Genomic DNA, 24605 nt, shown 5'->3' with positions numbered 1-24605 from the left:
ACTCCGGTATCACTAACATTATTGCTTGCACTTTTACACAACTTTGATACCCTCTATTCACTTGGAATCGTTGCCTTCATATTTGCAAAACACCAATGCTTGCTACTTACCCATCTTGATTGCCTAGACAGAGTGATGCAAAAGCTACCCTTGTGATCTCGCAACAAGCCTTTTTCCTGTGAAACTCCAGCTACAGAATTTTTCCTGCCTATTACTCTTGATTGGCCATGCAAGTCATCATTTAATATAATTTAATTTTTAATAAGAGTTTAGTTTATGTTTGAGTATATATATGTTATTTGGAAACCATTCTACTTGTTTTCTCACAATTGGAGGGTTGTAGCCTACTTTCGAGTGGTAAACCTATATTTTGAAGAAAACAGGTGGTGAATTCTTTCCTTCATCCATACCTAGCAGTTTCATCGTTCGCCTCGCTGTTTCAATCTCCTTACAAACTCCATTGATTTCCAATCTTCTCTTCATCTTGTCATTTTACAACATCTCCCTGTTAAATCCAATCATTAAATACCTTCTATGAACCCTAAAATAATGTCACTAAAAGACCTTGAGAGTAAATCCCAGTGAGAATATCCTAAAGTAGGTAAGCAAAATCCCAAACTACTAAGAAGTAACCGGAAAAGCTCATCATTATATAAGCCCCATGAGATCAAAGAAGCAAACATGGCATACGAAGATTACCCTAGATCCCTTTAGTCTACAAAAAAACTTTAGTGTATAAAAACCACTTTATCCTAAACGTGAAGACACAATTTCATTCTTCTAAACTTTTAACATTAGAAAAAGAGAGAGAAAAAGCTCCATACCTTCAACAGATATACGCCATTTGAAAAAATCAGTAAAAATTTTGACTCTTTATACAACTTTGTTACTAAGTAGCCTACAACATATGAAGTGAGAACATTTTTCAAATGACGTTCATTTCTATTTCGAACACAAGCACAACTAGAACAATGCTAAACATTAAACAACATGTAAAGTATACAACCCGCGACATGAAGTAACGGTACACATGATGTGACACAATGCTAAAAAATAAAATCTAGTGGGAAGTTAAAAAAAATACAATACCCTACACAATTCATCTCATGTCGAGACGTTTCGAGGCAATAAAGACAACGAGGGTCATTTGGAAGATATGAGAGAAGGACAAAACACTAATGACAACAAGATGCAGGGCCACAAAAGAGAAGAAGACGTCAAAGGTAACAAAGATGAAGGCCCTTCTTTTCTCCTCAAATCAAGATGACAAAGAAGAAGAGAACAAAAATGATGCAAATGAATGACACTGGATAAAGAGGAAGCCAGATTGTATGGTTGTTCAAAGTTCTTCCGATGACAAACAATTAGTTACTTTAAAACTCATTCAAATCTAAGGAACTAAAAAAATTAAATGCCATGAGAACATTTAAAAGTCCAGACAACTAACAATTTCAAAAAAGTTACAATTCCATCGTGATTAGTTTATATTTGGACTCATAATTTGGAGCCTAATGATTTTACTCATTATAATGAGATTGTTGTACCCAATCTTGCTAGCCATAATGAAATGGTCGCCACATCTTTGATTAACAATAATATAGAAGTTATCTCACCGATACTAGAAGTTTCCCCTCCCTATCATTAGTGAAAGCGATAATTATCAAGGAGTTCTACATAAAAAAAAATATAATGGGAGCATGATAGACCTAAAATATATAGTATTTTTAGACAAATTTTTATACCTATTTTTGAGATATTGCGCTTTAATGAAATATATTTGTGTGTTTTTCTTTCAGGTACAAGTAAAAACTGTGAAAAATGCTAAAAGGAGTAAAAAAATATCAAATTTAGAGCAAAAATGTGAAAATAGTGCAAAAGAGTTTTGGCGCCAAGGGTCAAATCCGATGCTTAAGCGCCGGTGAAACAGAGAAGGTCGCGCCTAAGCGACAGAGGCGGTTATTTGACGGTTTAATTCATTTTTGAAGGAGCATTTGAGGCATATATTGGCTAAAGAGGGTGGTTATGGCCACTAGAAACGAAAATATGATTAAAAAACTTGTGAAAGGGTCAAATCCGGTGCTTAAGCGCCGGTGAAACAGAGAAGGTCGCGCCTAAGCGACAGGCAGTTACTGTGAGAGTTAAAGTGTTGTAAAAGAAAAGAGATTCAAAGGAACTGCAAGAGGCAGTTATTTGACGGTTTAATTCATTTTTGTCAAATTTTGAAGGAGCATTTGAGGCATATATTGGCTAAAGAGGGTGGTTATGGCCACTAGAAACGAAAATATGATTAAAAAACTTGTGAAATGAGGCATCTCTTGGAGAATACATCGAATTGAGACACATTTTGAAGATTCCCCAAAGCACCTCTTGGAGATTTATAAAAGAAGAAAGTTGAGACTTTTAGAAGTGTGCTTGAAAAGGGAGAATCTTGAGAAGTTCTTGAAGAAGTTCAGGGAGAAAAATTTGGAGAGATTTTCAAGCACCACAAATTTACTTTATCATTTTTGTTTTTAGTTTTACTGTGAGAGTTAAAGTGTTGTAAAAAAAAAGAGATTCAAAGGAACTGCAAGAGTTTAGTGGAGGATTTGAGTCTTTATCTTTATTTTTAAACTACTTTTAGTTTTAATTGAGACTTCTTGTTGGTTTGACAATGATTCCTACTCTTAAATCAAAGTGTGGTTTTGTTTTCTCCATGAATTTTGAGTAGTTTTCTTTATCTTTCTCCTTAAAATGAGAAATAGTTAAAGCGTTGGATAGAAGTCGTGGAGAGTATTGATATTTAATGTTGGAAGAAATTATGAAGATTTAATTCCATGCACTTTATATACTTCTTGATCTGGCCTATCTAGATGTTAGAATTTGTTGTAAGAACATATAAGAACCCGACTGGTATTATCTCAGTTAACAATTGAAAAAAATCACATGAGGTTGTATGAATGAGAATGTAATTCATATGATTTAATGCAAATAAATAGGAAAATAACCTTTGAATGGTGTAAAGTTAGAGGACTTTAAAACGACAGGTTAAAACCCTCAACTTTGTTTATAGTTTTAGGTTCTGATACGAGATGTTAGCCCCCACGTGGAGGGGAATGAGGGAACTCTAGAGTGAAAGCTAGTATCTTCCCTAGCTAGCTGATCTTCAGAATTATTCAAACTTTAAATTAGTCAATGTTCTTTATAGCATCTCTAGTAAAGGTAAAAAATAGTATTGCTCTTATTTGACACAACACAATTTGCATACTTCCACAACAGAAATCCTATATTTATTACTGACTCATGATAAGGAGAAAGATGTTTTCATATTAGTATTTTTCTTTTACATAAACTCAAGTTATCTTTAGAAGTTGTTACTGTTTTGTCAAAATATCAAAAATACAAAAAAGATTTGAATTTTAATTATTATAAAAATATTTATAGTTTAAGTAATTGTCTTTTTGAAATAAAAAATTTGTTGATCAATAGTGCATATTATGAATTTTCTTGTGGGTTCGATATTCAAGTCTTAATAAAAAAGTCTTATATTACTTGATAACGATACGTATATTTGCGTAATATCTCAATATATATATAAATTAAAAAGTTAAATTCTTATTTTCTCCAGGATCAAGTTTTTGGTTCTGTTGCAAAATAAGGAAACATAGGTGAAAAATATCATCAAAGACATTGTTATACTGTTGCATTTAAACAATAAGTCGGGATCAGAGCACCATAAGTGAAGAAATTTTGATAGATTAGAGATTTCAAATCTTATTTCTAACAAAGCATTAACCAAAAAATTATTATCATTCTCATGTCTTCACCCTGCTTTAATCAAGAAGATCCAAATAAGTGATTTGTTCTCCTCTGTTGCTTTTCTTGCTCTATCAAATGGTTCAACATTTGGCTCCAAGCACTATGTAAATACTTTTGTTTTTGACATTGTAATCTAGCAATTCTTGATAACAGTTATTGATGTACCTATATTAACTATTGTTATAACATTGTGTTAAGAAAATCTGTCTTTCCAGTCAATTCAACTACACCAAGCTATTTGTTCTCTTAGTGGATTATAATTTGTTTAAAAGCCCTTGAAGTTTATAAATATTTTATTTTGATGTCAATGACAAAAGAATTTTTAATTTATTGACCACTATAGAAGTTCATACAAATTTTTAGTGTTGCAAAGGTTGGATATGGATCTGAAATTATGCAAGTAAAAATACATGGCATAACTTGAACAGTTGCTTTAAGGGTTGTATCTCACAAGTTCTCTCATAAAATGAAAATGTAGCTTGTTGTCAGTCCCATGCCAATATCCAGGTTCAGCTTTAGTTCTTTTTTCTCTTTTACTTTTGAAGGTTGCAATCTATTATTGGGGGCATGAAGAAGGGTAAAGCTATTGCAAAAGAAAATATAGCAAGAAAAAAAATGGCAAAATTAAGACTACAAAACAGAAATTCAATGGAAACAACTTACCAGTATCACCTGCCTGCAATTGCATAGACTGAATGCAAGGTGTAACCCCTTCTAAAACATACATCCTACTGTTGTTATTAGGCCAGAAACGAAACTGAAATACCCACTCCTTACCACTGGCATCTTGCATTTTTAATGGAAGGCCTTCCGGCTGAGATATCATTGGAAAGTACACCTGTTTATTACAGATATGCATTTTAAGATACATGCACGTATCCAATATGCTGGTGAATATTTAAAACAAAGTATCAGGTGAAACCATGTATTAACTAAGGACAAAAGATTAACTGGGAAGTCAATTATGAAAATTGTAAAAAAAATCCTTACAAGGCAAACATAAACTTGATATGAAGTGCACATCTCAAGTTGATCACAACTAGTCTTAAATTCTACTGAACAAATCTCTACTCATGCTTAAATAGTAGAACATAAAAAAAAACCCTGCTTGCTGGATCTAGCTATAGATGAATGGATGTTTACAGCCCACTTGATTCCAAATATTATGCTTTTAGTCAAACAATATTCTCAAATTCAAGTGGGTGGTCTACTCCTTATTCTAGTAACTTTTCCCGCTCTTGTAACCATTCCTGCATTTCGTAACAGATCTTCTTTAACTTGTAACCAAAGCAAACCACATGTATTTAAGAGGAGATGACAAAAATCTTGGCAAGTTTTCATCATTTTCTACACTTCTAGAAAATTGCATTGTCCACCTAATGGCTTTCTAATTTTCATTCTACAATGCATGTGTTATATCTTACGATATCATGATTCTCAAGTTTTTGAATTCCTAACACTACTTGAAATCTATTCCACCAAACCAAAAAAGCAACTTGAAGTCGAATCACTAAAGATCAAGAAAAATGCCTAAGTGGTTTGAATACTCTAAACTGCTTATCCTTTCAAACAATAAAGGATTTGAAACCTCTCCGAAAAAGATATCATCTCTTCAAGTACTTGGATTGCTCTTGGTCTTGTTGAACAATATTGTCCACGGACCCTAAGTCGATTCAAATCAAGTGGTACCAATTTGCTAGCTTCACCAGCTCTGTTTTGCCCCAACACTTGTTTGTGCTTGGTTGCATTTGGGCATGCTCATATGCACTTGTCACTTGATTGCAACTCTTGGCACAACCATTGCGGCGTTTTGCCCCATTGGTTTAGGGGGATATGCTGTCTCCAGTTTTGGCACCCTTGCTATATCAGGCTAACTCACCCGTGATACATTTGCATTCTATTTATCATGCAAGGAATCATACACCTTCACACCCACTGGCTCTAAATGTTCTCTCGACATCCACCTTAAACATTTCTCAACTACTTCGGTTTAATCAATTAAAGATGACTCTCCTATGACAATTACAGCTACTAGGATTCCTCCCTCTAGTTTCTCCATTACATATGCTCTACGTTCCTTTGCCGTAGCTGTGAAGGGATGAGGGTATGGTCCTCTGCCCAATCCTTCCGTTTCCTCTTCACTTTAAGAATGGGATTAAAGTTTGTCAAACAGCCACCCTCCCATATAAACATGCTCTCATTTTATCAAATGAGGATGCTCTTCAACTGGTTTCATCTTTCTGCCTCTCCTTAGTTGGCATGTTTGCTTTGGGCCTTTCAAGTATTGAGAATATTCAGAGATTTGTTGCTGATATGCATTGGGATAGGGATCTCAATATGGGTATTATTGGTTCTCATCGCATACTAATTAAGCTATCCCTGGAATTTGGTTAGTCAGATATTTTCTCTCAAAAAACTTATTGTGCAGATAGCTTTCTAATGCATATGCATAAATGGACATCTCAATTTGATTGATGTGTAACAACCTATCACTCCAGTTTGGTGATTTTTTTCACATTTAATTATCAACTTTTTCAATCAATCCATTTTATAATTCCTAGGCTCAATTTTTGGCAAATTGGATCCGTTGAATGCTGCTATTGCTTGGCTATCTAGCTAGGATTTGGTCATTGTGGATGTTTCTTCTTCATTGATGAAAGAGTTTTTTACTGGCACGAGGTTGAGTTTAAAGACATTTTCTTTGTTTCATAGTCACAATTTCTAATGATGCTTTAAAGCAAAAATTGCAAAAAAACACAGTAATTGCAGTCATTTCGCCTAGTTCTGACCTATTGTATTCAAAACTTGGAATCAACTTTTGATCCTGTACAGGAATCTATGGGTTTTATGGGTGTTTGCTCAGCCTCGTGCCTTCTCACATAATTCCCCTATTAGGTTACGGCTCCTGGTGTTCTCTTGATGCTAGAGAAATGATTAATCCAAACTCTTTTTATGTTGCCATTGATAATAGCATTTCTAGTACTGACGAGATGTAGAACAAAATAAAAATCCTATATACTCAAATGGGAAGAAATAACAAGAAAAAATATATATAATCGTTGTAAAAAAATATTCCAAGTTTCAAGTTAGACAATTTAATACAGCAACTTGGGTATATGGGGTTGGAGAACAGTTATAAGAGAATGAACGAACTCCTTTCTGCCTTAATCACTCTCAACAAGAAGGATGAAGGGACACCTCGATGTCATAACAGCAAGGAGAGAAAACAAATCAATATTAAGAAACAACAAATGGATATTTTGATGAAGATTCTTAGTAAACAGGCTCCAAATGAACTCAAAACCGTTCAATGTCCATAGTCAACATTAAAAAAAAGATATGTTACTAAAACAACTAGGGCTACGGATTACTTAAGAGATAAAAATCACATCCCAATAAAGTGGAAAAGAGTTTCATATATTCACTGAGGGATAGCCCAAATCATTCATGGTGGAGGCTAAAAGTGACACTCCCCCAAAGATCGTTCCATCAATATTAAATCAGATGATTTGATAGACCAACATTAAATTGTCCCAAAAAAAATTTTTGCTCCTCAAAACTCACCAACTTGGTGTAATGCTCAACTATGTAGTGTTCCTGTAAAATTATGCTCCACTAACAATTTTACCAATTGTATATGAAGAAGATAGGAGGAGGAAATGAAATGAATTCTGCCAGCAACAATGCCAAGGCATGCAAGAGTTAATTATGCATTAGAATTATTAGCCTAATTAAAGTTGCAGTTATAATTAGGCTTTATTTGTTTTCTTTAATTTCATTCGTTTCCATATTTCTAAATTTAAGTCTTGCCTTTTATGTGGCTCTTGTAAGGTGTATTTATAGACCTCTTTTTTATCAATGAAAGTATGGAGCTCTAGCCTCAAAATTTAACATGGTTTCAGAGCCATGATCTTAACCTTAGAGCTTCCTTCCTGCCAAAATCCTACTTCCCATCGCGACTTCTGCTGAGAAAGATGCACCGCTCAATGGATTGGTACTTGGTTCCAGCCGATGGGATCCTATTCGAACTAGTCAGAGCTCCGTCCAGCAGGCCACTGGACTGAATAGCAGCAGTTTCCAGCTGCCAAAATCCCTCCACGAACCTGTTCGGCCTGTCTGGCGCGAGCTAGGATAAGTCCAGTCGATGGAACTTCACTTTTCTGTCCTCGATCAAAGATCTCTCTGTCTTGACACCCCAACATTACTTTTGGCTCAGTTGGATCAAGATGGTGTACTTGAGTCCAATAGAGGGTCAACATCGATTTCAATCCCTCCGCAAACCAGAGAATTGAAAAAGCACATGAACTTCCAAATCACCACCCACAAACTGAAAGGACCTAATTTTCTCCAATGGTCCCAAGCTGTGTCTTACTTTGTTAAGGGAGCAAAAAATTTGGTTATCTTACAAGAATGATTCGTGAACATCTTAAAACTAACCAAACTCATGAAATGTGGGAATTGGAGAATTTCATGATCATGTTGTGGCTGATTAACTCCATGGAGAATACAATTGGTTGTTTATATAAGTTTCTTCCTTCTGCCATTGTCCTATGGACTGTAGTTCGGGATACCTACTTTGATGTAAGGAACTCCAGCAAACTTTATGAGGTTTCCAAGAAGATCGGAACAGAAATCAAGCACGATAACTCCGAGCCAAAACAGAAATCAAGCACGATAACTCAATAATACAATGATTTGGTGGTGTCGGCGATAAAAAAGTTGGGGGAGTGGTGAGTCGCCCGTAGGAAGCTGTCGGTCGCCGGGTTGGGGGAGTGGTGAGTCGCCCGTAGAAAGCTGTCGGTCGCCGGAATTGAAATACCGTCGCCCGCTTTGGAAGAACGTTTTAATTTAAATATAGATTTAAGTCTAGAAAAATATGAAATCCAACTTACCCCATAATTTTCAAAGTTTAAATGAAAGAGCACTCTACCTCGAACCATGTATCTATCCCGAAGGATAAACAGATGACTTGAGGGTAAGACTCGATCAAAAAAACTAAAAAAATATATGACGTTCGTTTAGTCTGCGAAACTGTTTTATTTGCCGACAAATTCCCCTATTTAATATTAAAAATTAAATAGGGTTTATTTTAAGTTGGGTTCGAAAAAGCTTCCTATAAGGGCAAACCCCTTATTTAATATAAAAAATTAAATAGGGTTTAATTTAAGTTGGGTTCGGAAAAGTTTTCTATAAGGGCAAGCCCCTATTGTTAATTACATCTTAAATGATCGAAGTCACTTAAAAATTCTTTCGATAAAAATCAAGAAAAATTATCTTCAAGGACTTTAAAAGGATGAGACTTTTCAACGAAATAGGACAAATAAGTGTGAAAGGGGAATGACTCAAATTTGGAACATTTATTACAGAATCCAAAGAAACAAGAACTAGAGCAAGAACTAGGGGATGTCACAGATCCAGAGGAGAACCTCAGTGACTTCTTAGTCTATCCTCGGTGACTTCCCAGTCTACTCTATGGTATGGTTTCAGTTTCGAGGAGAAATATTCAAGTGTTTTATCCTGCCAATTTTATGTATTTAGGGCTTATATTCGTGTGAAACGATCGCACAAATAACCTAAAAGATGTGAGAATTTAAGTGGTAACGAACGACAACCTCAAAATCCTAAAACGAGTTAGAGCTTATATCGTACAAAAGAGCTATAAAAATGTCTAAAGAAAAGGTTGAGGATTTATATTGTGCTAGGCAAACAACCTCGAAATCCTATGGATTGTTGTTCTAATTTCTAAGAAATGAATGGTTCAGTCGGGGAAGACATGTTATGCTGTTGAAGATGGTCGTACTGCTCACCGCGCTAGTTCCAAGCTCCTTGTCGAGACGAGTTTAAGTTTTCTAAGGCGTTATGTTATAATGTCAAATCCAGAGGCCCTATGGATGTAGTTTTTCAGATATTTTATAGGGAACATATTGAAGTTGTATAATATATAGCATAACAGTAGAATATGTAGCACAGGACAAACAGTAGAGTATCCAGTAGAGAGAACAGTACATCATGCAGGGTAAAGAAAAAGTAAAAAAAATACAACAGGTAATATGTTGTAAACAAAAAACAAACCCGTATACCTGGGAGTTCCGTTATTCCTTATATGTAATTGATGCAACTGGTACAAGCAATAAAACTTGAGGAAACAGGTTGAAATGCTTTATATAAACGAAAACAAAGAAATATCGTCCAGAAATCTCGAGAAAGATCGTCAAAAGACTCACGACAAGAGAAATGCGAGGATATCGACAAATCGACAAATCGATTAAAACCGTAGAAAACACGGAAAAATCCCGAAAAGAGACCACGAGTGTTTTGTTCAAAAATTCGAAGAAAAACATATGAAAAAGTCTGAAAAGAGAGGGATAACAAGCACTCGGGTCGGGGCTATGCTCAACTATATATGAGTACTCGAGTGTCGGGTCGTCGAAGGCTGCTCGGTTACCTGGATGTACAAAGTCCGTCACTCAACTAGAAGGGTGTCCTGTCAAACTAACTCAGGAGGGTACTCCTTAGCCTAAACAGGTGGTCGAACTAACTCAGGAGGGTACTCCTTAGCCTAAATAGGTGATCAACAGGTGAACAACCAATGTTTAAAATGTATTTAAAATTTATATTTTCAGCATTCACATATGTTTCATCACATAGGTTTCAAACATGCAAAAAGTGGGTAGTATCAATTTTATTTGTAGCAAAAAATGTAATTTTGTTTTAGAAAAAGATGTATATTTTCTTATCAAATTTATTTTTATCAATTTTGAAAAGTAGTTGTCCACGAGTCGATCGCACTGTCGAGCATAAGGCTACCAACAACCTAAGAAGGTTCAGGTCAACTCCCGTTAGTCTTGTGTCGGTGAATAATATTGTCATCCTACAGCTCACCGTATTCCTGAATCGAATCCTGATGGGTCCCTGAATCGGATCCCGATGTCGTAGGATGACATATTATTCTACTCTATCTCTGGTGTGCCTTTGTCATCACCGCCCTAAGCCCCAAAACAAAACCGACCTACTTGCGACCTTGCTTGATGATTTCACGTATAACAAAAGGGTATACGTGGACACTTATATATCAGACATAAACATAAAAAACTGAACCAAGAAGCAAGAAAAAAAAGAACAAAATAGGGTGAGAGAGATGAGGGATTGATCCACCTAAAACATCGAAAAGAACGAATGATGAATCAGCTCTCAAAACTCATGAAGAAAAGACCTGAAAAGAAAAAGAAAAGAAAAACCCGAAGATCCGAAGATCCTTGAATCAATCCGAAAGGATATCACATTTTTATAAGTGACTTAACCAAAGTCAATGTGATGATCACACACAAATAACCTCCTAACGTCGGTATCCAAACCCATATCAAAATTAATATTTCCCAACTCCCGAATTAACCAATAGCCTCACATGAGCCTAAAATCTTCCCACATAACCATATAAATGCTCATGGCCGGGGTCAATAGAAAAGAGGAAACAACCACCAAGGCTTTCGGTCAAGGCAGTCCAAAGAACCAGAGAGGCTAACGGCAAAGGCAACCCAAGACACAAGAAGCTCACGGTTAAGACAAGCCAAATTAGCTATTTAAGGATCTTTGATAAACATAAGAGAGTGCAAAATATAATCATAATTTCAATCCACCTACAATCATCCAAGTAGTTCAAGCCCAACAAGAAAGACTAAATCACACCAAACAACCTCCAATAGGTCTCGCGGGTAAGAACTGCAAGAGGAGCAAATCTCAATAGGTAGGACCAAGGGGGGGAGGCTAACTCAACCACACCACAAACTCACGGCTAGGAACCAAGCAAATATCAAAACTGCAGCCTTATAAACTTCCAAACCAATCCTTCAAAACCAGCTAACAGTTTTCGAATAAGGACAACACAGTACGCCAAAACAGGCTCTTGGGTAGGAGCTAAGGCCAACAAAAATCAAAACCCAAGCCACTTCTCGGGTAGCGGCAAAACAAGGCAAAATCGGGCTCCCAACCAGAGCCAAACCGAGCCATAGCTGAGGTTCAAACCCAAACCACAATTAAGACTAGAAAATATATCTATGCCCTCAAGACATCAAAATATAGGACTGTCATATGTTTCAAACAAGAATAGCTATGGGACTCCTCCAAATCAAAATAAATTCCTCCACAATATGTATATTTAAGCCAAAAACACTCACAAGATGCCAAAACTGAGCCCCTAACAGGGGTTAAAGCAAATAAACCTAACAAGGGTTAAAACATATAAAACCAAACCCTCCCACAGCTATGGAGCAGAGGTAGGAATAAACACCAAAAACGATCTCTCGGGTAGAAGCTAAGGCAAGCAAACCGAGCCCCCAAACAAAGCCAAAAGCAAACCACTCAAAGCCCATACATGAAGCTTAAACAATTAGGACAATGTTTCAGCCAAAACCAAAAGCCAAGCCTCAACAGAACCAACATCCCATGCCCTTCCAAGGTGAAAACCGAGCCCCAATGGAGGCTAGAAACCAAAATTTTATAAGCTAAAAGTGCAGTTTATGGCAATGAATCCAAACTCAGCCATCCTTAAGCAAATTGAAAACCAGCAAAGGCTAAAAATCAAGTCGCAGGTAAGGCTCAAAGTCAGGGCACAATGAAAGCTAGAAAAATACCTTCATGCCTTCAAAATGTCAAAACCTAAGACCACCACATGCTTCAAATAAGAACTATAGAACTTTTTTCAAATCAATATAAACTTCTTCCTAGCATGCATTTTGAGCAGAAAGAATCCGTGACAAGTCGAAATAATGACAAGTCAAAATCAAGCCATTCTTATGCATGAAATGCCAAATAAGCCTTCCAATATCTCATGCTAGATACAAATGAATGAAAAGTTTCATAATAAATATCCCAATATGCTTGAAAGAGGAGCCAACATTATCTCAAAGCCAAATTTTAATATTTCTAATTTGCTTCCAATAGACATATGTCACAATAAAAAGAAATATGCCATAGTTTCATCAACTTAAGCAAGTAGAGAAAAGAGAAGAACTGATAACACGTCATACTTCCATCATTTTAAGCAAGTAATCAAGTCTAATTCCTAAGACATGCTCATATTTCCATCTCTAGATGCATGAGTAACATGCATTTTAAAAAAAAAGTGCAATACTAGGCTAGCGTGCTATATTGTCCACTGTACCAAGCTCCAGGGGCTCGACAGAGAGAAAACCGAAAAGAGGGGGAGAAGGTACCTCCTTGAATCAAAAAGAAAGTAACACAGAAACTTTAAAGGCACTCTCAACTCCGACTCATCTTCCAACAGTAAGAGGAAGTCAACCCAAGCACAAAAAGCTAAAGAAGTGAGAAACAAAAATAGCAGAGTTTTCCCTCCCTCAGAGATTTTTCGGCCTTTTTGAAATGCTCTAAGTAGAACTTAATATAGATGGGAGAAGGAGCGCTCGAAAGATCGTATACGGTTCGAGGAATCGAATGGAGCAGACGTTCCATGCGGGCGGCTCGAGAAGCAAAGGGTAAGATCCTCGCAGGGGATAGGATCCTCAGCAATGATAAGGGGATGGGTCGTCTGCGAAATTGTCTCGCGTGCGAGAGGTTCGAGAGAGAGAAGGGAGGAGGGGGAAAGATAGATTTAGGTTTAGGGATTAATAAATATTATTAATTATAATAATAATAATAATATATTATTTATTATTATAATTAATACTTAAATGTGTATTTTTTTCCTAGGACGTGCCGTCGCAATGAAACGAACGTCCCCTCTAGACAAAATCGATGTTCCGGACGCATCGGCACAGTCTGTTTCGTCATCCGGGGACACTCAAATGACCTCGCTGACGATTGGGACGAAAACGCATCGCGACCCGAATCACGTCAAAAACTCAGCTCGAATTTGATTAAACAGGACGGCGAAGAGCGAGGCGGCGCCAAATCAACGAGTACAGTAAACCCTAAGGCCGACGGTCCTATAGGAATACTCCCCGAGTTCTTTCAGAGTAGTCTTACCTGCTAAGCAATAGCGGTCAAAACTACTATATTGAACATCAAGTCGAGCGAAGAAAAGTTCAAAATTGCTAACGGGGAGGGCTCTTTCACTAGTTTTCTAGAAGTAGTAGACAGAAAGGTCCTACGGCTAGATCCTAAGCTACTAAGGAGGGGAAAATTGCACAGCTACTACTAAGGAGGGGAAAATTGCACCTCGAACGAAAGCGAGGTCAACAGGTGGCTTTATGGATGGATGGTATGTGATCTCTACTACGATTACACGTGGGAATCTCCGACAAACATTTCCCTCTTTCAGAAAATTATAGAAAAAAATCCCATGTTTCAATTTATGGCAGGTCTTAATAAAGAACTTGATGAATTCAAGGGTCGTATCCTTGGACGGGATCCTTTTCCTTCCACTCGTGTTGCTTTCACAAAGATTTGACATGAAAAGGGCCAGAGACTTTTCATGCTCGACACTTCCATTTCAGTTGAATCAACTTCCATGGTCACTAATAGTACTCAACACTCGTCTATGCCATCTCGAGTCACCGGTTCTACTTATGATTACTGCCACAAACTCAATCATACTCAGGAGAAATGTTAGAAATTCCATGGAAAACCAGCACAGAAACCGTTAGGCAAATCTTCCACTACTAAGGGCCTCATTACGACATTTGAACATACTTTAGATCAACCTACCTCCACCCGGAATATTCCAGAATCAACTTCTCTTAGGAGTTCGATGAAGCAACTAATCAAACTCCTTGATTCCAGTTAATTCTCTTCCTGTCCATCAACCTGCCAGGTCCATCAAGGAAACATTCCCATCGCTCTCGCATCTTTGTCTCTTCCAGTCCTTAGATTATTGATACACTTGAATCCAGTTAATTCTCTTCCTGTCCATCAACCTCCCAGGTCCATCAAGGAAACATTCCCATGGCTCTCACATCTTTGTCTCTTCCAGTCCTTAGATTATTGATACCAAGCTTTCTCGACATATTATCCTTGCTCAGAGAAAGATACAGCTAAAATTACTGACTACTCGTCTAACACTATTGTTGGTAAAGTATCAATTGTATTAACAACCAGTCTAATTCTGAAATCTGTGTAGTATGTTTCAATGTTGAAATGTATCATATTATCTGTTAGTAAGCTGACACGTGACATGGATTGTGTTGCTCGTTTTTTTCTCCAAAAAATTGTGTCATTTAGGATTGTCATTTGAAGAGAATGATTGAAACTATCAAGCAAGTAGTCGCGCTTTACTTTTTCCAATAGAGAGACGGAGAACGAGGACAATTCTCCCAGTAGTTGCGCTCTTTGTCAATCTTATGCGAAAGAAAATACCGTTGCTCGACTGCTACACAGAACGAGATGACTTTTCTCTTGCCCACAACATAAAAAAGAACTTGTTATTAGCCTGCTATGCAAGACGGCGACGTCTTTCCTCTTCGTCGAAATGTGAAAGAAGATCTTGTTGCTCGCCTGCTACACAAAACAGAGTCTACTTTCCTCTTGGCCACAATGCGAAGGAAGATTTTGTTGCTCACCTGCCACGCAGGACAGGGACGACCATCCTCTTGGTCGCAATGTCAAAAATCATATTGCTCGCCTGCTACGCATGGTAGGAACGACTTTCCTCTTGGCCTCAAAGTGAGAATATCTCGTTGTTCGTCTGCTACGCAGGACAGGAACAACTTTCTTCTTCTGAGAAATCTCGGATCACCTGCTAGGCAGAGTAAGGGATGCACCTATAACCTCATCCCCTTTGTCTATTTAGAGGCTCAAAAAATACAAATAATTATGGCTAAAAATGAATGTATTTCATTAAAATAGTAATTAAAAAAATTTAAAAACTGCATTACTTCACGTCCATCCACCTTCCAGCTTTTAGCATTTTATCTGATGACCTTCTACCATCTTCATTCCAAATTAAAAATCAGAAATAAAAACTATTTCAAATACTAAAAGAGAAAAATCTCTTTATATTCCCTTGTTTAAATATTACAAATTAAAACACTTAAATGATTTCAAACCAACTTTATATTTATATAAACATGTATATGTACAAATAGCTAATTAAAAAAAAAACTGAAATCTATTTTAATTCCTCTGTTGTTTGGTATTTCATCTTCTAGCTTTTGGCCTTCCGGCTTCCGCCTTATAGTCTTCTGATTTCCTCATGTCAAAAAAAAAATCGGAAAATCTTTTCATATCATCATCTTCTAACCTTTCATACTCCATCACCTAAGATATACATATACATACATACATATATATATAAATATATATATGGCCGATGGAGACGGCGTCGGGCTGCTCTGGGGATTTGGCCGATGGCGATTGAAACTATCGGTTTCCTCCATGGGCATCGTCTCCGACAACGAAGATATTGCGACTTTCGGCTTTGTCGTACCCGACAATGAAGGGCTTCTCGCCTTCGTTCTACTCGCGAGTCGTCTCCTTCCTGCCAGATGACGAGCCTACTCGCATCCTTCGGTCTTCGTTCCTGATGACGAAGGGCTTCGCTCCTGCTAGCCGGACCGCTGTCGTTTCCCTGTTTCTGTTCAAGATTTGGGTTCCCTTCGTCGTAGCTCCAGCTCCAGTGATCACATGTGGGGTTTTTGTTCCTGTTTGGGGGAATGGCCCCGAGTTATGTCGTGGCCGTCTCCGGAGGTTCTACTCCCGGAGCAGGCGATTTTTTATGTTTCTTCCCTAAAGACTTTCATGATGCACATGAATGGAGGTGGTTATACCTTTATTAAAAAACTGGCAAGAAAGAATGACAAACCCGCTTTGTTTCACACTGATGAGGAAACAAGTATATTGGCTTCAGCATGTAGATATACTATTGTTGGGAAATTTCCATATAGAAATCTCAAGCTTGAGATCATTAGAAAGCATTTTGATTCTCTTAAGCTCACAGGGAGTTGGAAAGTTGGTTCGCTAGATGGCGCTCACGTTTTCATTGAACTCTCAAATGACGCAGATTATACCCAACTCTTTGTTCAAAAAATTCTCAAAAACGATAATCGTTTTATAAAAATTCTGAAATGGACAGTGAATTTTGATCCTAAATTAGAATCTCCTATTATCCCGGTTTGGGTTAATTTTCCAGGACTCAAGGTGCATCTCTTCAATTATGAAACCCTTTATACATTGACAACTGCCTTTGGGAAACCGCTGAAGGTCGATATTCCCACGCTTGATACAACCAGGTCATCTGAAGCTTGTGTGATTGTAGAGCGCGACATCACTCAACCCTTTCCATGGGTGATTTGGATTGACTCCCCTCATCAGGGTTATTGACAGAAGATTGCGATGGGACCTCATCCCCATTACTACTCTCATTGTGGAATGTTTGGTCATAGCTCTTCATCATGTTATCGGTTGCATCCCCATCTACGGTCGGCTGTAGCCCCACCTCAAGTTTCTCAGCACACTTCTATGGAGGTTATACCCTCTTCCTCACTGCCTGTGATACCTACTGCTATGTCCATGGCGGATACGGTGCAAAATGGTTTGTCTATTGATGTTGTTTCGGAAAATGTTGATAAGGGTCGTTTGTTGGAGGAGAGTCAGGTGGTTGCTCCTAAAAGGCAGGACGCGGTCACCCGCCCCTTCTTCTACTAGAGGGACATACTATCCTCTCAAGCTCTACCTACCGTGGAGGGTGCTCAGGCTCCCCTCTATGAGGTGATTGAAAATAGGAATGAAGCGAACATTCATATTCAAATGACGGAAAATGTGCCTCCAAATACTAATGAGGAAGATTTAGAGTCAAACACAGACCATCTTACTGCTATTAATCAGCTAGTAAAACTACATGTTCAGAGGGCAGGTGTTTCCCAAGTATTGGAAGACTGTCCTACACAAACTCAGGAACTCATTGTTGCAACAGCCTTTCCTTCTACCGATCAGACTGAACAGTCTTCTAAAGAAGAATGACAAGTTTACACTTCTCGATAGAGTAAGAAGACAAGGGACACTGTTCAGCTTGGAAACTTAATGGATAATACATTGGTCATTCCTGGCAATGAAACAACACTTCAGAGTTTGCTATCTGGATCCGCTACAAGAATCAGAGGAAGAGGCAGGTCTAAACTGCCTCGTCCATAGACACTTGTTTTTGCATGTTTTCTTTTTATTCGAGTCTTTTGTATCTTTTTTGTTGGGATGTCTTAGTACCATGTATCGTATAAGTATGACATCATCTATTTGGCCCTCTCATGCAACTTTTTTGTATCCATTTTTATTTCAATATAATTTGCCCTAGGGCTTCATAATATATATATAAAAATAAATTAAAAAAACAATAGCTCAAAAAAAAATAAATTAATTTAAAAAAGGTGAGCAGCTCATTAAAATAACAAAATAAAAGCTGCTTAAATTTCATCATTTATGCTCTCAAAATCTGCTCAAATTCCTCTTTTTGGCTATATATGATCCAAATTCGGCGCTTCAGATTCAACCCTGTAGCTAAGGCTTCCGCACCCATCTCTTCAGCTTCAGCCCGACCCGTCTCTACAGCTTCGAGATTGTCCCAGACTGCCCACCGTCTTCTGCCTTCCAAGCTTCGACCCGTCGACCCACCTTACCTTCCCAACTTTGGGCCCGCAGCAAAAGAATCTTAATTCTTTGTCCTGCGCAACGATCGAACCCGCCACCTGCCGCGTGAAGAAAAAAGTCATTACCAACTGAGCTGTGGTTGCTTCAACATATGGAGGTTTATATATAATTATTCTAGTAATATAATATATGCTCATATAAATGCTTATATATATATATATATATATATATATATATACACGACAAAAAGGAAAAGACTTTAAATCTTGATATATTCGGTCGAAAAAATGATCTCACCCAAAAATATGGGGCAATCGATACATCTCCAGCTAATCTCCAATATCCAACACGAAGCTCGAGGCATGACATAGATCTCTAGGCAACTTTTTGAGCAAAAAATATTCAAACCTCGATAAAAACTAAACCAAAACTTCAATTTAAGCAAACTTACAGTCAAACTGACAGGCTCGACAAAAACCCAATGTTACTAAAACTAGTCCAATTCGAGTCAAATCAAGCTCAGATCAAGTCATTAAATCACTTTTGAAAGTTTTCTAAACATATTTAGAAAGTTAAACAAATGTTGAATCTATCAAGTCTATAATCGAATGAAGCATCTAGACAAGACAAATCCAACGAGCCTAAGATTGTTCAATTTCGAGATCATTCAGGCACTCAAATGTCCATCAAACGACGTTTGATCGAAGGAAATTCTCTAGACCGTTCAATCAATATAGTTCATATTTTTGCATTCATTGCACCTAGAACACTACAAATAGAGCCCCACCTCTCTCATGAAAGAGAGTTAGAGGCTTAAGAAAGAACTTAAATCTTTGAGAAGGAGCTGAAGTCTAGCACCACTCGTTACCGTCGATCGCCACCAGCCGTCGTCGAGCATCGGTCGCCCGCCGACCGTTGTATTCCCGCCGACCGCAAGCGATCGCCATTAACCATTGTCGACTGCATCGACAACCACCGACAACCGTCGAACACTACTATCGTTGTCAACCACCACCAACCATCATCGACCGCTGAACACTGTCGTTCACCATCAATCACCATAGACCACCACCGACCGGAAGTCGTCTGTCAACGTAACTTAGAAAAACTGGTAACCCTTTATCGTCTGTGGGACAAAGTGTCTCTGTAATTATCAATCTATAGTAGATTTTTAGATATGAGCCAAAACCCGTGGTTTTTTCCCTTTACAGGTTTTGTTCATGTAAAAACTTCTGGTGTCATCACTGGTGGTTTTCCTTTACCTGAATGTGTTGAATTCTCATGCAACACTAAAAATATAACTCATTACTCTGCCAACACGAATTTTCTAGCATGCATAAGCACATATGGTGGTCAACACACACACACACACATATATATATAACCTAAGCATCCCCTTTATTCATCCCCATTATTCATGTTTCCTTCGTTTCTTGAGCGAGGAAGAAGGCCAGCTGAAGCTGGAAACAGCAAACGAGAGATGCTGCTATGGGAGGAAAACTAAAGCTGGTGGGGGTGGGGCGCTTTAATCTTTAATCATGGAGCGCTTTAATCTACAAAATTCATTGTAAATAACCACAAAATATTTTGGATAAATCCAAAAGTACAACTACAAAAATAGGTTTATAGGGTTTGTTTTAGCTCATTTGCTATGTCTTTTCATAATTTTGGACTTCGAAAAACTTTCTTGACACTAATAGTTTGGTGTGCTCTCTTGATAGGCGATCATAATAGCAATGGCAGCGGTGGTGAATAAAGGACTGTCCAAAACAATGACTTTGCTCATCATGTTTCCTAGCGCCATTACAATTTTTTTATAATAGATGACGATGTTTTTGCCACTCATTAAAGCTAACTTAAGACAAGTTGAAGTTCAAGATCATAGCAACATATCATAGCTTTTTGCCAATGCCATCCAAAGAAAGGGCCATTTGAGCTTTCCAGGAACGTTGACAGCCCCATCTCAGCTCACCTCTCTAGTGTTCGCAATCAAGGCATGCTAACTCAAGTGACCTTTGAAAAACAGCTCAAACGACAAATTGTATTAAAGTCCTATCACTTTTATAGACAAATTTCAACAAATAGAAGATCTTTGCAACTAGTTCGGGTCACACGATCTCAAGGGGCTTTCCATGCAAAATCCAGCACTCTTTTACTATGTTCAAATTTTTTAAACTAAGACAATGTGAAATTTTTGCATTTAAACGCAAGTGAAATTCTCTTTCGTGTTAAAAGTTTATAAAGCCTCAGATACTAGTCCCTTGTCGTGCATTTCTACTACTTCCCATAAAACAGTTCAGTTAAACATGCAAAGTTTAAGGATGCTTTAGAAAAAATGAATAATTAAAAGGTATAACATATGAAATTCTAATATGCCTTAAGGCAAAAAGAGTTGAAATTTAAAGAAAAATGTAGAATTATTCAACAGTAATATGACTAAAATGATACATGGATTCAAGTGTATGATGATCTTACAAAAAAAAAAAAAAACCAAATTGCTAGGTATCAAGGCTTCATTTGGTGATAATACGGTATGTCTAGCGCCGACAGTATCAAGGCTTCATTTGGTGATAATACGGTATGTCTGCATTGTGTTGCATGAAACTAGTCTGTCGCTATTCTCACAAAGTGGAAAAGTAGCATTACAAATCCGAGATGAGAATATGCATATAAATTAAAGATTTCCTTAATTCCAATTTCTTATAAATCAAAATCTCACTAAAAAAAGCAATGTAGAAACAACACATTATGACAGCCTAAGAGAAATGCAAAAAATCTTTGAAACATTCGTTAGATTGCCAACTGTTGAGTTTTTAGAAGGATTTTAATTTTAGTATATCCTATTCTACTATTTTCTATTTCTAACTGTAAGAATTATTGGCATGTTATAATTCATACTTCCTTCTTTTATCATAGAGAATTATGACTAATTTTATTATTTACCTAAAACAGCAGACATCCCCCTCTATCTATCTTATAATCATTTTCTATGTAATTAAAGATGCATAATTATTTTTCTCCCCCGATAAAATCGACATGGTATCAAAGCCCTGAATTTCCCTCGAGTTGCGATCAAACGAGCAAACCGAATCCAATCTATCCTTCGCCTATGAGGTCTGTAGCGATTGATGCTCCGCTAGACACAAAACTACCCCAAACAACATAGTTGTTACAATCGATTTCCCCTTTTCCTTGCTTCACGTTAGATCCCTATCGTCGACGCTCGACTATCCCTCGTCTTCATTCGTGTTGGACCGCGGTCATAGACAACAGGGAGTTTTGAAACTGGCACATACTAAATTGGTTCCAGAATGACTTTCTTCCCTCAAAATAACTGCCGCAAACATTCTCTTCTCAGATTCTGAAAATGCCTCATAAGTTAGCAATAATAAGCGGGGTACAAAAAACTTTACTATATTTATTGGTTCTAGTAATTCCAAAATAACATCACCTCACCTACTACACCACTCAAGTCTTTTTTGGTTGAATATTATCTCACACAGATAAAACTCAACAAGCACAACTACCTCGACCAGGGCACATCCATGAAATAAGAGCTCGACAGGAGAGGCAAAATTGGATACACAACAAAATAAGTTTCAAAACCTAGTACTGACAATTAAAAAAAAAAAAAAGACAATACAAAAATTCTTTGGTTATGGCTTAGCTCATCAACTCCATGAAATCTACCATAAAAAAGCTACATCTATTTCTTCTCATTGTTTGAGATATTTAAGAGGTCATTCAAGTTCTCTATTTAGGCTTGGAAAATTATTCCCAAACTTTTTAGTTGAAAACTCAATTTTGGACACTCAAACAAAATGACTATGATGTTACAATATATTACAAGTTGATAACATTATCATAGGAGTTTGATCAATATTTATGATGACATTTGGGAGAATTTACATGATTATGCCAAAAAGAGAGAAAAACTATCGGTTAATCAACCTTATCGGAGTTTAAACAAAGATCGAGGTCCCATCCTCGATAAGAAACCTCTACCTTCAATTCGAGAATTCTTTTTTGAAAGTAGACGTGAATGGTCAACACTGTCATTGTCGGTCCCAAGCCCGAATGTGAAAAGTGAAGGGTTGCTTTAGGTAGTCGACAGCCAGCGTAAAACTTGTCGAAAAAAAAAATCATGGCATGAATCCTTTTGATCCTTGTGTAAGTACTAGGGCGTCCCGTGGAAGCGACGTGTTGCATAGCCTGAATACAGTAAAAAGTGTGCAAGGGCCGCTACAACAGCATTTGGGTGTAGTGTCAAATAAGCAAGGGTTCTCACATTACGGACGAATGTGGGTAAAAAAGTTAGTCCATGAAACTAATATTATGATAGGATCTTGGAATATAAGTACTCTCAATGGTAAATTAATGGAATTAGTTGATATTATGATTCATAGGAAAATTAATATCTTATGTATTCAAGAAACTAAATAGGTTGGAGAAAAGGCTAAGGAGATTGATAATTTATGTTTTAAACTTTGGTATTCTGGTAAGAGTCGCACTAGAAATGGTGTAGGTGTAATTATAGATAAGAGTTTGAAAGATAATTTTGTAAAAATTAATAGCATTGGAGATAAAATTATAGCTCTTAAGATTATCATTGATACTATGATTTTTAATATTATAAGTGTTTATGCTCCTTATGTAGGTTTAGATACAAGGTCTAAAGATAAATTTTGGAATGACTTAGAAAAATTAATACAAATGATACCTCTTGAAGGAAAAATTTTTATTGGAGGAGATTTAAATGGACATGTCGGTAGAGTGGTAGAAGATTTCAGAAATATTCATGGTGGCTACGGTTTTGGAGTAACTAATGTGTAACTAATGAAGAAAGTAGAGCTATTTAGTTTTGTTTTAGCATATGATTCTGTTATTAGTAATACTATATTCAAGAAAAGAGATGAACATCTTATTATTTATAAGAGTGGATCTAATAAAACACAAATCGATTATTTTCTTATGAGAAGAAGAAATTGCCGCGATTGTAAAGATTGTAAAGTTTCTCAGTTTTAAGTATTAAGATAAAGAGTTGTAAAATAAAGAACATTATGACTCGTTATCATAGCATTATGACTCGTCATCATAGAATTAGACGGGGGAACCTAAAAGACAAATAAGATTAGTTTTATCAGTAAAATTCAAGATTTCAAAATTTGTGATGTTCATGAAGAAGCAAATGTTATGTGGGATAAAGTAACAAACACTATTAAACAAGTAGTAAAACATGTGCTTGGAGAATCAAAAAAAAATATTTATAAATAAAAATAGTAGGTGGTGGAATAATAATGTACAAAAAAAGATAAAATATAAGAAGTTGTGTTATAAAAATTGGTTTAAATGTAAACGCCTAGAAAACTGGGATAAATATCAAAATGCCCGCAGGGAGTCTAAAAGAACAATCTGTGATGTTCAAAATTTTGTTTTTAATGATCTTTATAATATATTAGATATTAAGGATGGTGAAAAATATATGTATAAACTAGATAATAAAAAGAGAAAAGAAAAGTAAATATTTAACTCAAGTAAAATGTATTAAAGATGAAAATCAGAAAGTACTTTTCTTAGAAAAAGAAATTCAACATAGGTGGGTGAGTTATTCTGATAAAATTTTTAATAAAGTTTCTGAAAATATGATCGACAATGGTGATCTTAATAACGTGAATAGTAAAAAAGGAGGCCTTAAAGAAAACCAAGGGTGGAAAGTCTGTAGGACCTAATGATATCCCAATTGAACTGTGGAAATATTTAGTAGATTTGAGAGTTTCTTGGCTTACTAAACTCTTTAATATTATTTTAAAAACTAAAAAGATGTTTGAGGGGTGGAGGAAGAGTATTTTGGTCCCCATTTTTAAGAATAAAGAGGATGCACAAGAGTGCGCAAATTATAGAAGAACTAATTTGATGTGTCATACTTTAAAATTATAGGAGAGGGTGATTGAACATAGGTTAAGACGCATTACAAAGATTTCTCATAATCAATTTGGATTTATGTCGGGCAGGTCTACTATGGAAGCTATACATTTATTGAGATGTTTGATGGAGAAGTTCAGAGATAATAAGGAGAATCGACATTTGATTTTTATTGATTTAGAAAAAACTTACGATAAGGTTCCAAGAGATATCCTTTGGAGAGTTCTTGAGAAGAAAGGTGTTGATATGACTTATATTCAAGTCATTAAAGATATGTATACTAGAGTTGTTACTTGTGTTAAAACTGAAGGAGGATTGACCAAATATTTTCCTATTTCTGTTGGATTACATCAGGG

General features: G+C 36.7%; 1 protein-coding gene across 1 annotated transcript in view; it reads right to left on the bottom strand.

The window, feature by feature from the left end:
* LOC110018769 (B3 domain-containing protein Os07g0563300-like) overlaps window positions 1-24605 on the bottom strand; it is a gene marked incomplete at its 5' end in the record, with an annotated part of 141079 nt that overhangs the window by 92019 nt on the left and 24455 nt on the right. The window contains 1 exon segment of the mRNA XM_020716201.1: window positions 4459-4633. Coding sequence (XP_020571860.1) covers window positions 4459-4633 — 175 coding nt within the window.

This window comes from Phalaenopsis equestris, unplaced genomic scaffold (genome assembly GCF_001263595.1).
Source record: "Phalaenopsis equestris unplaced genomic scaffold, ASM126359v1 Scaffold000036, whole genome shotgun sequence".
Taxonomy (NCBI): domain Eukaryota; kingdom Viridiplantae; phylum Streptophyta; class Magnoliopsida; order Asparagales; family Orchidaceae; genus Phalaenopsis; species Phalaenopsis equestris.
The sequence above is the reverse complement of the archived record's forward strand: the minus strand, read 5'-3'. Positions and strand labels throughout refer to the sequence as shown.